Source organism: Myxocyprinus asiaticus, chromosome 30 (assembly GCF_019703515.2).
Source record: "Myxocyprinus asiaticus isolate MX2 ecotype Aquarium Trade chromosome 30, UBuf_Myxa_2, whole genome shotgun sequence".
In the NCBI taxonomy this organism is placed as follows: domain Eukaryota; kingdom Metazoa; phylum Chordata; class Actinopteri; order Cypriniformes; family Catostomidae; genus Myxocyprinus; species Myxocyprinus asiaticus.
In genome coordinates this window covers 43,335,302-43,350,219 of record NC_059373.1, presented here as the reverse complement: position 1 = coordinate 43,350,219, position 14,918 = coordinate 43,335,302, and the positions used below count along the sequence as shown (strand labels likewise).

General features: G+C 38.9%; 1 protein-coding gene across 1 annotated transcript; it reads left to right on the top strand.

The window, feature by feature from the left end:
- The first annotated feature begins 5,627 nt into the window (after window positions 1–5,627).
- Window positions 5,628–14,820, top strand: LOC127420753 (CMP-N-acetylneuraminate-beta-galactosamide-alpha-2,3-sialyltransferase 1-like). The gene is made up of 7 exons (XM_051663280.1): window positions 5,628–5,706; window positions 5,935–6,222; window positions 7,183–7,376; window positions 7,720–7,899; window positions 8,126–8,171; window positions 8,835–8,954; window positions 14,280–14,820. The coding sequence occupies exons 2-7, from the start codon at window positions 5,980–5,982 to the stop codon at window positions 14,442–14,444; spliced, it is 948 nt and encodes a 315-aa protein (XP_051519240.1). The 5' UTR covers window positions 5,628–5,706; window positions 5,935–5,979; the 3' UTR covers window positions 14,445–14,820.
- The last annotated feature ends 98 nt before the right edge of the window (window positions 14,821–14,918 follow it).

Genomic DNA, 14,918 nt, shown 5'->3' with positions numbered 1-14,918 from the left:
ATCCCGGGCAGCCTCAACGCCACAGCGGACGCACTGTCGTGGCAGGCAACACTCAGCAGAGAGTGGAGACTCCACCCCCAGGTGGTCCAGCTTATTTGGAGTCGATCCGGCAAAGCACAGGTAGACCTGTTCGCTTCCTGAGAATCCTCCCACTGCCCGCTCTGGTATTCCCTGATGGGAGCCCCCCTCGGGACAGACGCGCTGGCACACAGCTGGCCCCGGGGGCTGCACAAATACGCATTCCCCCAGTGAGCCTTCTTGCACAGAGGTCAGGGAGGACGAGGAACAAGTCACCCTCATGGCCCCATACTGGCCCACTCAGACTTGGTTCTCTGACCTCATGCTCCTCGTGACAGCACCTCCCTGGCAGATTCCCCTGAGGAAGGACCTTCTTTCTCAGGGATGGGGCACCCTCTGGCATCCGCGCCCAGACCTCTGGAATCTCCATGTCTGGCCCCTGGACGGGACGCGGAGGGTCTAAGCGGTCTACCACCAGCAGTCGTAGACACGAACTCTGAAGCCAGAGCTCCCTCTGCCAGGCAGCTTTATGCCCTAAAGTGGCGCTTATTAGCGAATTTGTGTTCTTCCCAAGCCGAAGACCCCCAGAGATGCGCAGTCGGGTCAGTGCTCTTATTTCTGCAGGAGAGGCTGGAGGGGCGGCTGTTCGAGCACACCCTACAAGGAGTGTGGTGTCCTCATGGGCACTGGCCAATGGCACCTCTCTAGCAGACATCTGCAGAGCAGCGGGCTGGGCAACACCCAATACTTTCGTGAGATTTTACAATCTCCGGGTTGAGCCGGTTTCATCCCTTGTTCTTTCAGTCACAAACAGGTAGAGTTTGGTAATATGGAACAGCTGGCCGAGTGTATCGCTTGCGTATAGTGCCTTTCCCCTCCCCTGAGGCAAAAACGTGCGCTTTTATATCCAGTCGAGTTCACGAAGTCGTGGACCCTGGATGTCCTTCCTCCCTAGCCCTATGGTTTGCGAACTTGGCGGAGAAGTTCGCAGACAGCCCCACTATGGGGTCTAATATGTCCTGTACTGGGATAGGTGCTCCACAGGTGCCGATTACTCCGGTAACCCCTGTGATGTATATTCCGTGGTATGGTCTCCCTGTCAGCAGACCCACATCTCCCTTGTGCAGAGCTCTCTCTGCCCCCGGTCGCTGTGTTTGTAGAGTCCCCCCCCCCCCCCCCCCTTTTTCTTGGTGGGACCTACCACCGTGCCTCTTCCATGTGCGGCTGCTGAGCCCATGTGTCGTATTGCCACATGTTGACCTCCCCTTTTGGGCAGGATGTGGTCTCCGCGGGGTCTTTTCCCCCTGAAAGAATAGGAAAGGAAAAGAACACCTTCCCCGATGCGTATGATAGCGTTAGATGGCCTCAGCTGAATATAATACTCTGTGGAGAGAAAACATAGAGCGAAAGGCCGCGGCTGGCATGGCATGCTCCCATGCTAGTTACATCGCTTCCCCCCTTAGGGATGTGGGGAATTACATGACGTCTTTTGGGGCGTGGGGGAGGTTACGTGCAGTCTGATGCACCTGCTATTACGTACGCAGAAGCTTGCTTGCACCTGCATCGGCAGTTCACAAAACACGGTTCAGCTGTTGTGGCGTTTTTCCATAGGGACCCCTAGTTTCACTACATCGATACAACGTCGAGTGAGTGACAGAAGGGGAACATCTTGGTTATTGTTGTAACCTCCGTTCCCTGATGGAGGGAATGAGACTTTGTGTCCCTCTTGCCACAACGCTGTACTAGCCCCTGAAATGGCCGGGGCCGTGTCTCGGCTCCTCAGCACAAAACCTGAATGAATCCTGCATTCCAGCTCCCTTTTATACCCGTATGTCCGGGGGAGTGGCATGCAAATTCCACTCGCCAGTTCTCACTGACCTTTTCTTAAAGATCTGAGGTGATCGGGCTCTCAAGAGTGACCCCTAGTGTCACTACATCGACACAACGTCTCGTTCCCTCCATCAGGGAATGGAGGTTATGACAGTAACCGAGACGCTTTCTCCGCTGGAATGTTCTAACTTCATCTGCTTCTGATTAAAACACCAAACAACTGCACAATATTTTGTCACAATGACAGTCATCTCCAGCACAACCTGGTCTGTTATCTGGATCATCATCATCCGAGTACTCTGATTGTATCTCCAAAGCCATTATGGGTGTCTCACTGAACATGTCCAAAGCCGCCTCTGCTGTATATGCCAGCATATTTTGCTAATAGTTAACTTGCTTATAGTTTGCTTGCTAGCTGATTTAGAATATTTTAATGTCTATGCTTCAAAATCTGTCATATATATATATATATATATATATATATATATATATATATATATATATATAAATATATAAGTAAAAAAACTTACCAACTTGCTAAAATGTACTAGCAGGGTTGGGAGGGTTACTTTTGAAATGTATTCCACTACAGATTACAGAATACATGCTGTAAAATGTAATTTGTAATGTATTCCATTAGATTACTCAAGGACAGTAACGTATTCTAAATACTTTGGATTACTTCTTAAGCACTGGTAGATTTTTTCACTTGTTTTGACTATAAAAACTCTGCCAGTAAAATACACATGTTAGACAAAATACACATGTTAAAAATACATTCTCTGAAAAAATATCTAATGCAATGTTGTTTCTAAAAAAAGATAAATCAAACTGATCTTGTTTTAAGGATTTTTAGATATTTTTACAGGAAAACAATACAAAAATTATTATCAAGAATATGATTTTTGCCCTAATATCAAAGGTCTTACTAGAAAAAAAAGAAATTATGATCCAATGTGAATTTTCTTGATAAAAAAATATGATCATGTCTGGTAACGTGCATGTAAAATGGCTAGAAATAGCATTTTATCTTAGTGTAAAGCTGACAATTTACACAAGGTTTATTTCTATTTCTTCTGCTCAAAACTTACTTCAAACTTACTTCTCTGTCTGCTCGTATGAATGTAACACATCATAAGAAAGTGTTTCACTGCTGTTCAAATGCACTTTGGATCACATCATTTATATGTATAAATGTTTCCATCTGAAAGGACTAAATATTAAATGAAACAAATGACAATAAAATGCAAAGTAATCTCTTCAGTAATCTAAATACTTTTTGAATGTAACTTTATTCTAATTACCAATGATTTAAATTGTAACTGTAGTGGAATACAGTTACTTATATTTTGTATTTTAAATACGTAATCCTGTTACATGTATTTCGTTACTCCCCAATCCCGTGTACTAGCTACCTAAGCATTTGCTCTAGTAGTTTCCTAGCTAGCTGATTTAAAATATCATGTAAAATATCTCAGTGTCAGTGCTTCAAAATGTATCTGTCATAAATTGTAAAAAGTTGGAAAAACTTGATGAGGGTCACACACAAGTTTGTTTAGGCTTTCATGAAAAATCAAGGAAATATATTTTTATTTATACAATCTTCCAATCATCAGACCCCTTAGTCTCAATTAATATTTTAAAATAAAATTGTTTCACTTTTTTTAAATAAAACTAAAAGATTGTTCCAAACTACTTAGGCCAACATATCTTTTTTCTTTTTCTTTTTCAAGAATTTTAGCTTTTAATGAGCCTTTTTTTTTTACCTGAAAAAAGAAAAATGAGTGTCATTTCAATGACCCATTTATCCTTAAAAGAAACATTAATATGTCCTGACACACACACACACTTTTTTAAAGAAAAAAAAAAGATTCTAGGTTTGATATTTGATATTACAGAACACATTAATTTGTGTATTTTACAGTGGTGACATATTGAGTGATATGCCTTTTATTAGGAAAAATTGAAGAAGTAGATGGTTGCACCACTTAATAAACACATACATTTTTATGTGTAATATATACACTGGCGGGCAAAAGTTTGGAATAAAATACAAATTTTGCTGTTTCAGAAGGAAGTTGGTACTTTAATTCACCATAGTGGCATTCAGCTGATCACAAAGTATAGTCAGGACATTACTGATGTAAAAAACAGCACCATCACTATTTGAAAAAAGTCATTTATGATCAAATCTAGACAGGCCCCATTTCCAGCAGCCATCACTCCAACAAATTATCCTTGAGTAATCATGCTAAATTGATCATTTGGTTCAAGAAAATCACTTGCCATTATAAACACAGCTGAAATCTATTTGGTTCATTAAATGAAGCTTAACATTGTGTTTGTGTTTGTTTTTGAGTTGCCACAGTATGCAATAGACTGGCATGTCTTAAGGTCAATATTAGGTCAAAAAGACTCAGGGGTGCAGGACTTATGGGAAGAATTGCAAAGAAAAAGCCACTTTTGAAACAGAAAAACAATAAGAAAAGGTTAGAGTGGGCAAAGAAACACACATTGGACAACAGATAATTGGAAAAGAGTGTTATGGATCTTAACCCCATTGAGCTTTTGTGGGATCAGCTAGACTGTAAGGTGCGTCAGAAGTGCCGACAAGACAGCCACATCTATGGCAAGTGCTACAGGAAGTGTGGGGTGAAATGTCACCTGAGTATCTGGACAAACTGACAGCTAGAATGCCGAGAATCTGCAAAGCTGTCATTGCTGAACGTGGAGGATTTTTTGATGAGAACACTTTGAAGTAGTTTAAGATGTTCTGAATTTTTTTTATTTTTATTGTAATAGTAATTTTTCACATTATTAATGTCCTGACTATACATTGTGATCAGTTGAATTCCACTTTGGTGAATAAAAGTACCAATTTCTTTCCATAAGAGCAAAATCTGTACATTATTCCAAACTTTTGGCCGCCAGTGTGTGTGTGTGTGTGTGTGTGTGTGTGTGTGTATATATATATATATATAGAGAGAGAGAGAGAGAGAGAGACAGAAAGACAGACAGACAGACAGACAGACAGATAGATTAATAAAGTGTTAACATCCAGATAGATGATAGATTTTATTTCAATTTGTTTTTTACTTTATATAAAAACAATTTAATAAAACAATTTATTCAATTAATAATTTGCAATTATAGCTGGAAATTATACTATAATGTAACTATGACACAATGAGAACTTTTGCAAAACATTACTGATTTTTTTTTTATGCTTCAAATCACAAGACATTTTTAGCCATTTTGACAAAACATCATCTGTTAGTCGGCTAGATAACTTTACTTTGGTTACATATTTAAACAGCAGAATTCACAAGAACAATGTGAAATACATCACACACAACCAAATTCTTACATTTGAAAGACACAAAAACACATGTACATAATCAACAAATGTAACAACAAGGTGACAACTCTGTCAACTGGCCCAAAACTCTCTGACACTTATTTCGAGCCCTGCATTCATTACACAATAATTTATTGTTGTACTTTAGTAAACTGTTTTGTCACAGTACTCAACATTGATAATGCATTAATGTCTTGTCACATGCATAAAACACACCTCTGGTACAACAGGCGGAAACAGGTGTGAACTAGATATCTCAGAGGATTCAAAGAGAGCATGTGATGAATTAAAAACCAATAAAACCAGTCAGACTTCTCTGCCTTTAAAATGCATGTTTACAGTGTAAAAAAAAAAAAAAAAACGGATCATGTACGCTTTATGCCCAACCCACTGTTGTGAAGCCAACACCTGCATAAGTCATTTTAAAGAGCGCGTGCACACACAACTCTTCAACATAGAGACTGGCTAGCTGTAAAAACAGATGAATATTCAGCTCACAGGTACAGAGACTCAGAGCTTTAATTTTATCAGCCTGTTTATCTTATCCATATTAATATGAGAATGAACTGTAACAGTAAAATAATGTAAAATCTGTGGGTTAAACACAAAAGTGGACTCAGCCTGACAATACAAGTACATTTACATTAAAACTGAAATAATAGTTTTTAGGATTTTTGTTTTATATAGTATTATTATATAGTAATGTGCTTTTATTTCTCTGGTTTCAGAAAGAACACCTCTAACACATTTCTTCCAAAGTAACTACAAACATAATGATGCATAACAACAGAAGTGTTCGATATTTCATTGCATCTGTGGGCATCATCACCATTCTCTGTATATTTATCTTCTACCAAACACCTACCAAAAGTTTTCTGGAGGATTCATGCATGTGTAACTGCGCAATGGATTCGGAGGGAAATAAGTGGTTTGATCAGCGATACAGACCCACCACTCACGTACTGCTCAACAGCAAAAATAGCGCTCTGGATTTCAACACCTATTCATGGTGGAGGGTAAGTACAACATTTTATCCACCTTTAAAGGGTCACAAGGAATCAAATTTTCCTTGATCTTTTGATATAAACATGTTTGATGTGCTATAAAAATATACTGTAACTTTTGAAACTTAACAAAGCATTTATTGATATTACTAAACTCCAAAAACGAATCTAAACTTCTAAACTTCCTGCAACTTTCTGATGTCATTCATATTAAAACATCAGTACATAACCACACACATTTACACGTCGGTGATACCAATTAGGTGTTCAGAAACTTCAGAAAATACGTCAGAAAAGTCCTAAACATCAGAAGAACTAACGATAAGAGTACAATGAGGTCTGTGATGGCTTGTGCTGTTTGTGTGTAGCACCTGCTGCTCTGCAGATGCTTCTGAAGAATCCCAACAACGAGCTGCCAGTGTTTATTTTTAACAAGATCGCTGATCATTTCAGTCTGATCTGAACAGTTTGAGATTGTTTTATGAATCTGTCTGATTGCTGCACAAAGTTTTATCTTTTTTCTCATGTGAAGAGGTCAGCCAATCATAAGAGGTTATTTACATACCTTTTTACTGAACCCAAAAGCACCGCGTGATTCAGTCAGAATGTTTTACATGCACTTTGCTTTAAATTTTATTAGTCGATATAAGTGAAAGTTTGTTGTTTTGCACAAACTTCTAAAATCCCTTAACAGGAGTAGTTTTCCCTGAGGACATCAGCTCATCTATGGGTGTAAGTTTCTGAGAAAAATGTATAAATAATGCTAGGCTTGGATCCAGAATCAGTGAGGTGAAAATGTTGTGTCATATATATATATATATATATATATATATATATATATATATATATATATATATATATATATATATATATATATCAGTATATATATATATATATATATATATATATATATATATATATATATATATATATATATATATATTTTTTTTTTTTTTTTTTTTTTTTTTATAGGGTCTACAAGGTGAATCAACTGTAACCAACTACACCAAAGTGGTGGAGGTGTTGTTTTCTCTCTTCCCAGATAAAAACTACTACTCAGACACCAGTCCCAGCCGCTGTAGAACCTGTGCTGTAGTGGGCAACTCAGGGAACCTCATCAGATCACATTATGGTTCTCTCATAGACTCAAATGACTTCATTATTAGGTATTAAATGAGGAAACTATCATCTCCTTTTTGAATAATACAGAAGTCTTCATACCCTAGTTACAGTATGGTAAATCTATTAGCAATAAGCTTGTGTGCAAAGTATGGCTCATTATCTGTTGCTTTGCGTGCATTTTGCAAACCTACTTACGCAAGATTTAGTGCATTTTTGCACAAAAGCTCCACACCTCCTTGCCCATGGACAGTGACTTTGCGTGTTTGACGTACTACTGCAAGCACTTAAGATGTTGTGCTCTTAAAATAGGGCATAGAGTAGAACCAGCTAACTTGGTTTCACTTACTTACCAAACCTTTATGAGTTACCTGTGAGATCTTATCTTAGGATGAATGAGGGTTCAACAAAGGGTTTTGAACGGGACGTGGGGTCTAAAACCACTCACCGGATTATTTACCCCGAGAGCGCTGTGGACATGGATGATGCTACACACCTTGTGCTGTTGCCTTTCAAGATTCTGGATCTGCAGTGGATCATCAGTGTCTTCACCACCAAACACATTGATACGTGAGAACAGTTTTGAAATGAGAAGTTTGAGAGTTTAAAGTGCTATGGCTAACTTAACCTGGACTTTGTAAGATTTCACAGTCATCTCTGTAGACTCTATTTAACTCCATTATTTAAAATAGCAAGGGACTCCTGTTTTCCCAGTGTGTTAGTTTCATTTTACTGTTATATTTGCATCATGGATGGAATTAAACATTTGTTTATATTTGATCTCTTTTGTTCCCAGGACATATATGTATGTGAGACCCACAGTAAAAGCAGACATGAACAAGGTAGGCATTGAGTAATTATTAAATTCATGAATTAACAGTTTTGTCAGCCTTGGTAATCCATTGGTTGGAAAAGTGGTCTATATAGTGGTGCATTCAAGTCATGTTAGAATGATTAGAATGAGTTGAGCATGCATGAATGCTACCACAAAGTTGTAATTACCAGTGGGAAACTTTGAGCTTGTGACAATTACAGAATCATGGCGGAAGCAAATTGGTATTGGTCATAATTCAGTTGTAGTTGTGGTTTTTGACTGTACAGTTTAGTTTGTGTGTACTGTTGATGAAGAATAGCGGTAAAGCTTCCTAGAAAATATGACTCTTTAAGCTGGTTTATGAGACAACAGGTGTTCAACTAAATGTGTTACGTGTGCAACAAAATTACATTATATGTGGCCACATGAAAATTATAAAATAGATAACATATCATTTACACGCCTAATGCACTGCTTTGCTCTATATTTTGTTGCATTGGTGCTAAAAGGCTTCCTGTATTTATCAGTAAGTGAAAAAAAATATAAATATTGCAAAACTGGTCCATCATTTCCAACTAAATTCACAATTTCCAACCATGTAAGTATGAACCTCTCAGGAGGACTTGAACCAGCATATCTCCTTTGGATTGGTTTGGTTTGTATAGTGACAGTTCTGTTTGCTTTTGTAAAGGTGATGATTCTTCATCCTGCATTTATGAAATACGTGTATGAGAGCTGGTTGGAGAATCGTGGTATATATCCATCTACTGGTTTCATCTCCATCATATTTGCTCTGCACATCTGTGATGAGGTAAACTGCTGCTAAACTACTCTTGAGCCCAAAGTATACTTCGGTCAGACGCTTAGCGTCCACGTACAGGACAAATTACGCAGTTCTCGTCATCAGCAGAGTGCTCGAGCACTGAACGCACGCAGCCTGATTTTTCTAACCGCTCATTTTTGAATGTGAATGCGTCTGGAATTATTTGCATTAATTAGTGGGCCCAAAAGGTGGCAACACTCACAGCTGAGCCGTTGCTGTCACGAAGATGTGCTAGAAGAAGATGTAATTGCTGGTAAACAACAGGAGATTAAAGAGGCCAGGAGATACCTGAATTTGTATAACTTGAGTCTGAAGGACTATAAAGACATCTTTATAGGTCTAAACTCTTGAAAAGTAATACCCTGTTGTCATGTACAGTCGCAGTGCCCATGCGCCAACCGCCTATGTATGCACACAGTCAGATGGAGTATACTTTGACTGGCTCGCGTTCGACTGAACTGCGTCAAAATCAAAGAATACTTTGGGCTGAGGGTTAGGGGTTGGTGTAGGGTGTCTGCAGGGCCGTGGGAAGATGATTTAGGTTGGGGGTGCTGTAGAGGGAGGTGCATTTTTGCATGTACATGAGTTTTTATGGGCCGCACATAGCATTGGCACATGCAAATAGACTTTACTCAATACACTGTGTGTAGTAGATGTTCACAAAATAGATTTTTTAATGAGTTTGAGCAGTTTTTTATTTTTATTTCATGCATATTGTCACCTTGTTATATAACATAGGCTACTATATTACTGGTACAATTACTGTTAATGAATGAGTGCAGTCGTTCTACTTTTCTGAGATTTATTGTTGGCCGTATAACAGGTAATATGAAGCTAACGAACAGCAGAATAGCATCTCAGAATGCACAACACATCGAACTTTGAGGCAGATGGGCTACAACAGTAGAAGACCACGTCAGGTTCCAGATCTGTCAGCCAAGAACAGAAAGCTGAGGCTGCAGTGGGCACAGGCTCACCAAAACTGGGCAGTTGAAGACTGGAAAAACATCACCTGGTGTGATGAATCTCGATCTCGTACACAGATGGTAGACCCACTGCTGCCTCAGCTTTTTGTTCTTGGCTGAGAGAAGTGGAACCCGATGTGGTCTTCTGCTGTTGTAGCCCATCCGCCTCAATGTTCGACGTGTTGTGCATTCTGAGATGCTATTCTGCTTACTACAATTGTACAGAGGGGCTATCTGAGTTACCGTAGCCTTTCTGTCAGCATGAACCAGTCATTCTCCATTGACCTCTCTCATCAACAAGGTGTTTCCATCCGCAGAATTACCGTTCACTGGATGTTTTTTGTTTTTGGCACCATTCTGAGTAAATTCAAGAGACTGTTGTGTGTGAAAATCCCAGGAGATCAGCAGTTACAGAAATGCAATCATGCCACTGTCGATATCTCTGAGATCAAATTTTTTCCCCATTCTGATGGTTGATGTGAACATTAACTGAAGCTCCTGACTTGTATCTGCATGATTTTATGCATTGTACTGCTGCCACACGATTGGCTGATTAGATAATTGCATGAATAAGTAGATGTATAGGTGTACCTAATAAAGTGCTCGTGAGTGTATATTATCAGTGCATTCAGAACATGCACATAATCTTTAAACACACTAATATCAATCAAATGCATGCCAGTCTTGTATCTACCAGGTCCTGTTACGCACAGCATACTAGAACATATCCCCATTTTAGGTTCAAAAGCCCAGTCTAGGCTACACAGCCAGCACACAAGCTGAAAGAATTTTTGCAGCAAGAGTATAGCCTATCACTGTAATGTTAAAAGTTACTGACAACAGTTCATTTTAAACTGCTCGGCGGCAGCTTATGATAAACCAAAAGCGTTACCATGAGATGTGCAGCTCCAAACGTGGCTTGGTGTTCGGGGTTGTTGAGATGAAGGCCCTCATGATTTATAAATAATTATGACATTATTCAGTGTTGTAAATTATTTCTCAAGGCTTCCTCAAGCATACAGTTTTTAGGAAAACATATCCAAAATGTTTTAATGCGTTTATATATATATATAAAAGGAAAAGAACAGCCATTATCTCAACACCATTTTTCTTGGCCCTGGGTGTCTGTGGGACTCCAATAAACACAATAAACACGCTGCACTGATGCTGCTATACTGCAAGGCCGGATGTAGGCATGGGCAGGGGTGGGCTGAGCCCACCCAAACTTAAGTCTTGCTCACCCAATTAAACATTTGGGAAATACAGTTTTAAATAAAATATGAGATTTTTTTCCAATTTGTACATTGGTTAAAAGCAATATGGGGCAGGCTGTGTGTTACAAACACTGAGGGTGGGCTGTAGACCGCCCCAACCAATCACAAAACAGCACCAGAAATGTGTAGTGTTTTTCTATTTTTGTCATTGGCCGAAAGCAATGATACACTCAAGAAGCGGCTGCTGCAATCCAGAGAGTCAGAGACGTCACATGAGCGAGAACGGTGATAAGGGATATTTTTGTGCAATACATATGTTTTTAATGCCCATAAAGAAGCCTGGTGGTGTCTCTTGCAGTTACCATGTGGCTGCTGTTAATGTACCACAGGCTCCCTCTTATCAAATATCCAGCCTGATCGCACAGTGAAATCGGAAAGAGTAGACCGACTTTTCTTTCGTCAAAATTGGTATACGTTGACAGAAATTTTGAAACACTGCCCCCAGTGGCCAAAGCAGTAAGTGTTGTAGGGCATATGAGCACGTGTGAGCTCCATTTATGTCCAGGAGAGGTCGTCAGAAGCTAGTAGTGAAGCAAGATTTACAGTCCAGCTTTACAGGACATTATACAATGAAGAGAAAAGCATACAAGCTATTTATAGATTCTATCCCCCAACCCAAACCTTACCTTAACCATTAGTGGAGTACAAAAGTAATGTTAGAGGGAAAAGTAAAACCTCTGAATCATGCTTGACATTGATTATTCAAATGTGGTTACTGTCTGGCTTTGAACCCTAGACTCCCACACATCTGATGCAGTATGCTCCCATACCCGCAAGGTGGAAAGTTATACACACTGAAACCACTGTAAACATGTCTGATAAGAATAGTGCATGTCATCGCGTCGGCATACAGTCACCGATCCTAGGGTACCAAAACTATCAGAAACATCATGCCGACTTCACGTGTGATCATGTTGCAAATATCTCCCTGACTCCCACTCCCTCCACAGTTCCCCAAAATTGCACTGCGTGTGAAATACTGGACCTGAATGATAAAGACACATGCTTCTGTTTCCCCTGTTGTTAGTTCAGTGTGGCTGATGAGAGAGTTGATGTCTGTCTCCTCGCATCTTACTTGAATCTCTTTTAGTTACTGTATTTTCACACAGTGGTTTCTCTGAATTTCTTCATATGAGACAAACTCGTCTGTCACTGGACAGATCATAGGAGACCTGTTTCAGTCATAACTCAGTTTGGCATTTTGCCTTTAGGGCAGTATAATTGCTTTTTAAATTAACCAGAAAAGTCAGAAATTGATATGATGACAGAATTGTCATCATATAATATAATTGCTTCTTTTAGCAGTTCATCTGTCAAATTTTTGGTTCTTAATCTTACTTGTTTTTGATCTCTCCATCTAATATATTTCCTTTCACTCCATCCTTATATTCTTCCTTGATATTATTTCTCTCCACTCCATCCTTGCATACGTGGGGACTCTGATTTGTCTTTGTATTTTTTTTAAAGCTGTAATTCTAATTACTCTGTGTATTGCTTTATTTTATTTCTTAATAATGGAGGTTGTATATAAGGAATAATTCTTATGATTATATACAATGTTTATCAGTTTATTTATTTAAATATATTTTTAATTTGGGGAATAAGTGTAAAATATAGTTATATTGGGCCTTATGATCCTAACAATTATGCCATGTTATGGCAATTAAAGACATTTATTTAGTAGTCTGAGAAAGAAATGGCAGAGTACTAATAAGAACATGAATAGAAACAACACGTGCTTACACACCTTTAGTATTTGACTGCGGTAAAGTTAGTTCTACATTTGACATTTGTTGGATATTCGGGTTCATACACATTAAACTTCAAGACCACTTGACCTAAAGATGTCAAACCAACTGCAATTTACTCAGAATATTATTCCCTCTATTGCACAAGGCTTATTTTTGGGAGTTTTTCTTTGGTAGTTTTTAGATAGATAGAATCTTATTAATCTTTTAATCTCCATGGCCAAAACACTTCTCCTAATGGTACGTTCACATAGAACGTGAAGCGAGTGTTTCGCGTGGCGCGGTTACATACAAAGTCAATGCAAAGACGCGAATAGATGCGAATTCGCGCCGGGCTGCGCGAATGAAGCGAATGACGCGACTCGAACATGCGAAATCGCTTCATTCGAGAAATTCGCATGACGCGTTGTCGCTAAAGCCTATCAGCATTGAGATTGTCCGGATGTCACTGACGTAGTAGCAGAAGAAATCTGGAAAAATGGATGAAAAAATTGTTGTAACGGTGTGTGGGCACCCGGAATTGTATGACACAACGTCATACATGTACAGAGACCGGACGAAGCGGCAATCATCCAGACGCAGTTCCTGGAGAAGGCGGTGAAATTCACCGAGCTGTATGGGCCTCCGGATGATATCATACGTATCTGGGACTTCCACAACAGATACAGAGCAGCAATCGTTGTGATATCGGCCATGGTTGTTGGCGGAAAGGCAAGTTGTCGTAGAAGCCCCTCCTCCTGTCCTTTTCCGGAAGAGAAGGGGGAATACTCGTGGGTTCGCGTTACTCGCGCGAACTTAAGTTTAAACACAAAATTATAATTCAGTGGTCAAACTCGCGCGTTGTATGTGAACGCACCATTACACAGCACAAAGCTTTTTTTATTAGTATACTTTGGTTTGCTTTTATATACAGTATATCCATTAAACTCCTCTTGGAGTTTAATAGATTTAAAGGGACCAAATATTCTATTGAAAAACAGGGATTAAATATTCTATCTAAAAACTACCAAAGAAAAACTCCCATAAATATGTCTTGTGCAATAAAGGGAATAATATTCTGAGTAATTTGCAGGTGGTTTGACATGTTTAAGTCAAGCGGTCTTGGAGTTTATTGTGTATGAACCTGAATATCCAACTAATGTCAAACGTAAAACTAACTTTACCGCAGCTGGTATTTGGCCCCTAACAAAAGCTGTGTTGGTTGCCACAGGTGAAACTTATTTTAATTCAACATGACTATACAGCTTTATCAAATATAAAAATAATTGTTTATGAGTAGGTGCCTTAACATGACTGAATCAGCAATTGACTCTCTCTCTCTCTCAGGTGAATGTATTTGGGTTTGGACCTACACGTGACGGAGCCTGGCATCATTATTTTGATAGTTTAGTTGTTGACTCTAATGGGGGACCTCACGATGGAGAATTTGAGAGGAAACGGATCACTGAGCTCCATCAGAAACAAATAATTATGATGTATACAGGATTTTAATGAAACAGAATTAAATTCTACATCCAAACAACATTCTAGTATTTGACACTGCAAGATGCTGATGTGTCACACAATTCACAATTTCATATGCCCATTTGTTTAAAACAAATGTATAAAATCTTATATTTATGTATTTTGAGTGCTTTGGTCTGCCTTGCTGTTGGTCAATATACTGAATATATGAACTTGTACAATTTGTGAGGAATTGTGTATTATTAACAGTCCGTTTGAATTTCATAGCTTGGGGAACTGTCGAAGCCATATTAAACAGCTTACTAATGTTCAATAAACAGCGCATTCTTAAAATCAGGTTGATTGGTCACGATTTTAATAGATTTCGTCAATTAAAAGCCAGAATTTAGACTTGCTGCCAAAGAGAAAACTAAATTCAGTTATGTTTGTTGTTGTAAATATACATTTTCACATCAAAATAGGCGACATTTTCTCTTGACTGATGGACCCGGCTTAGTTTTT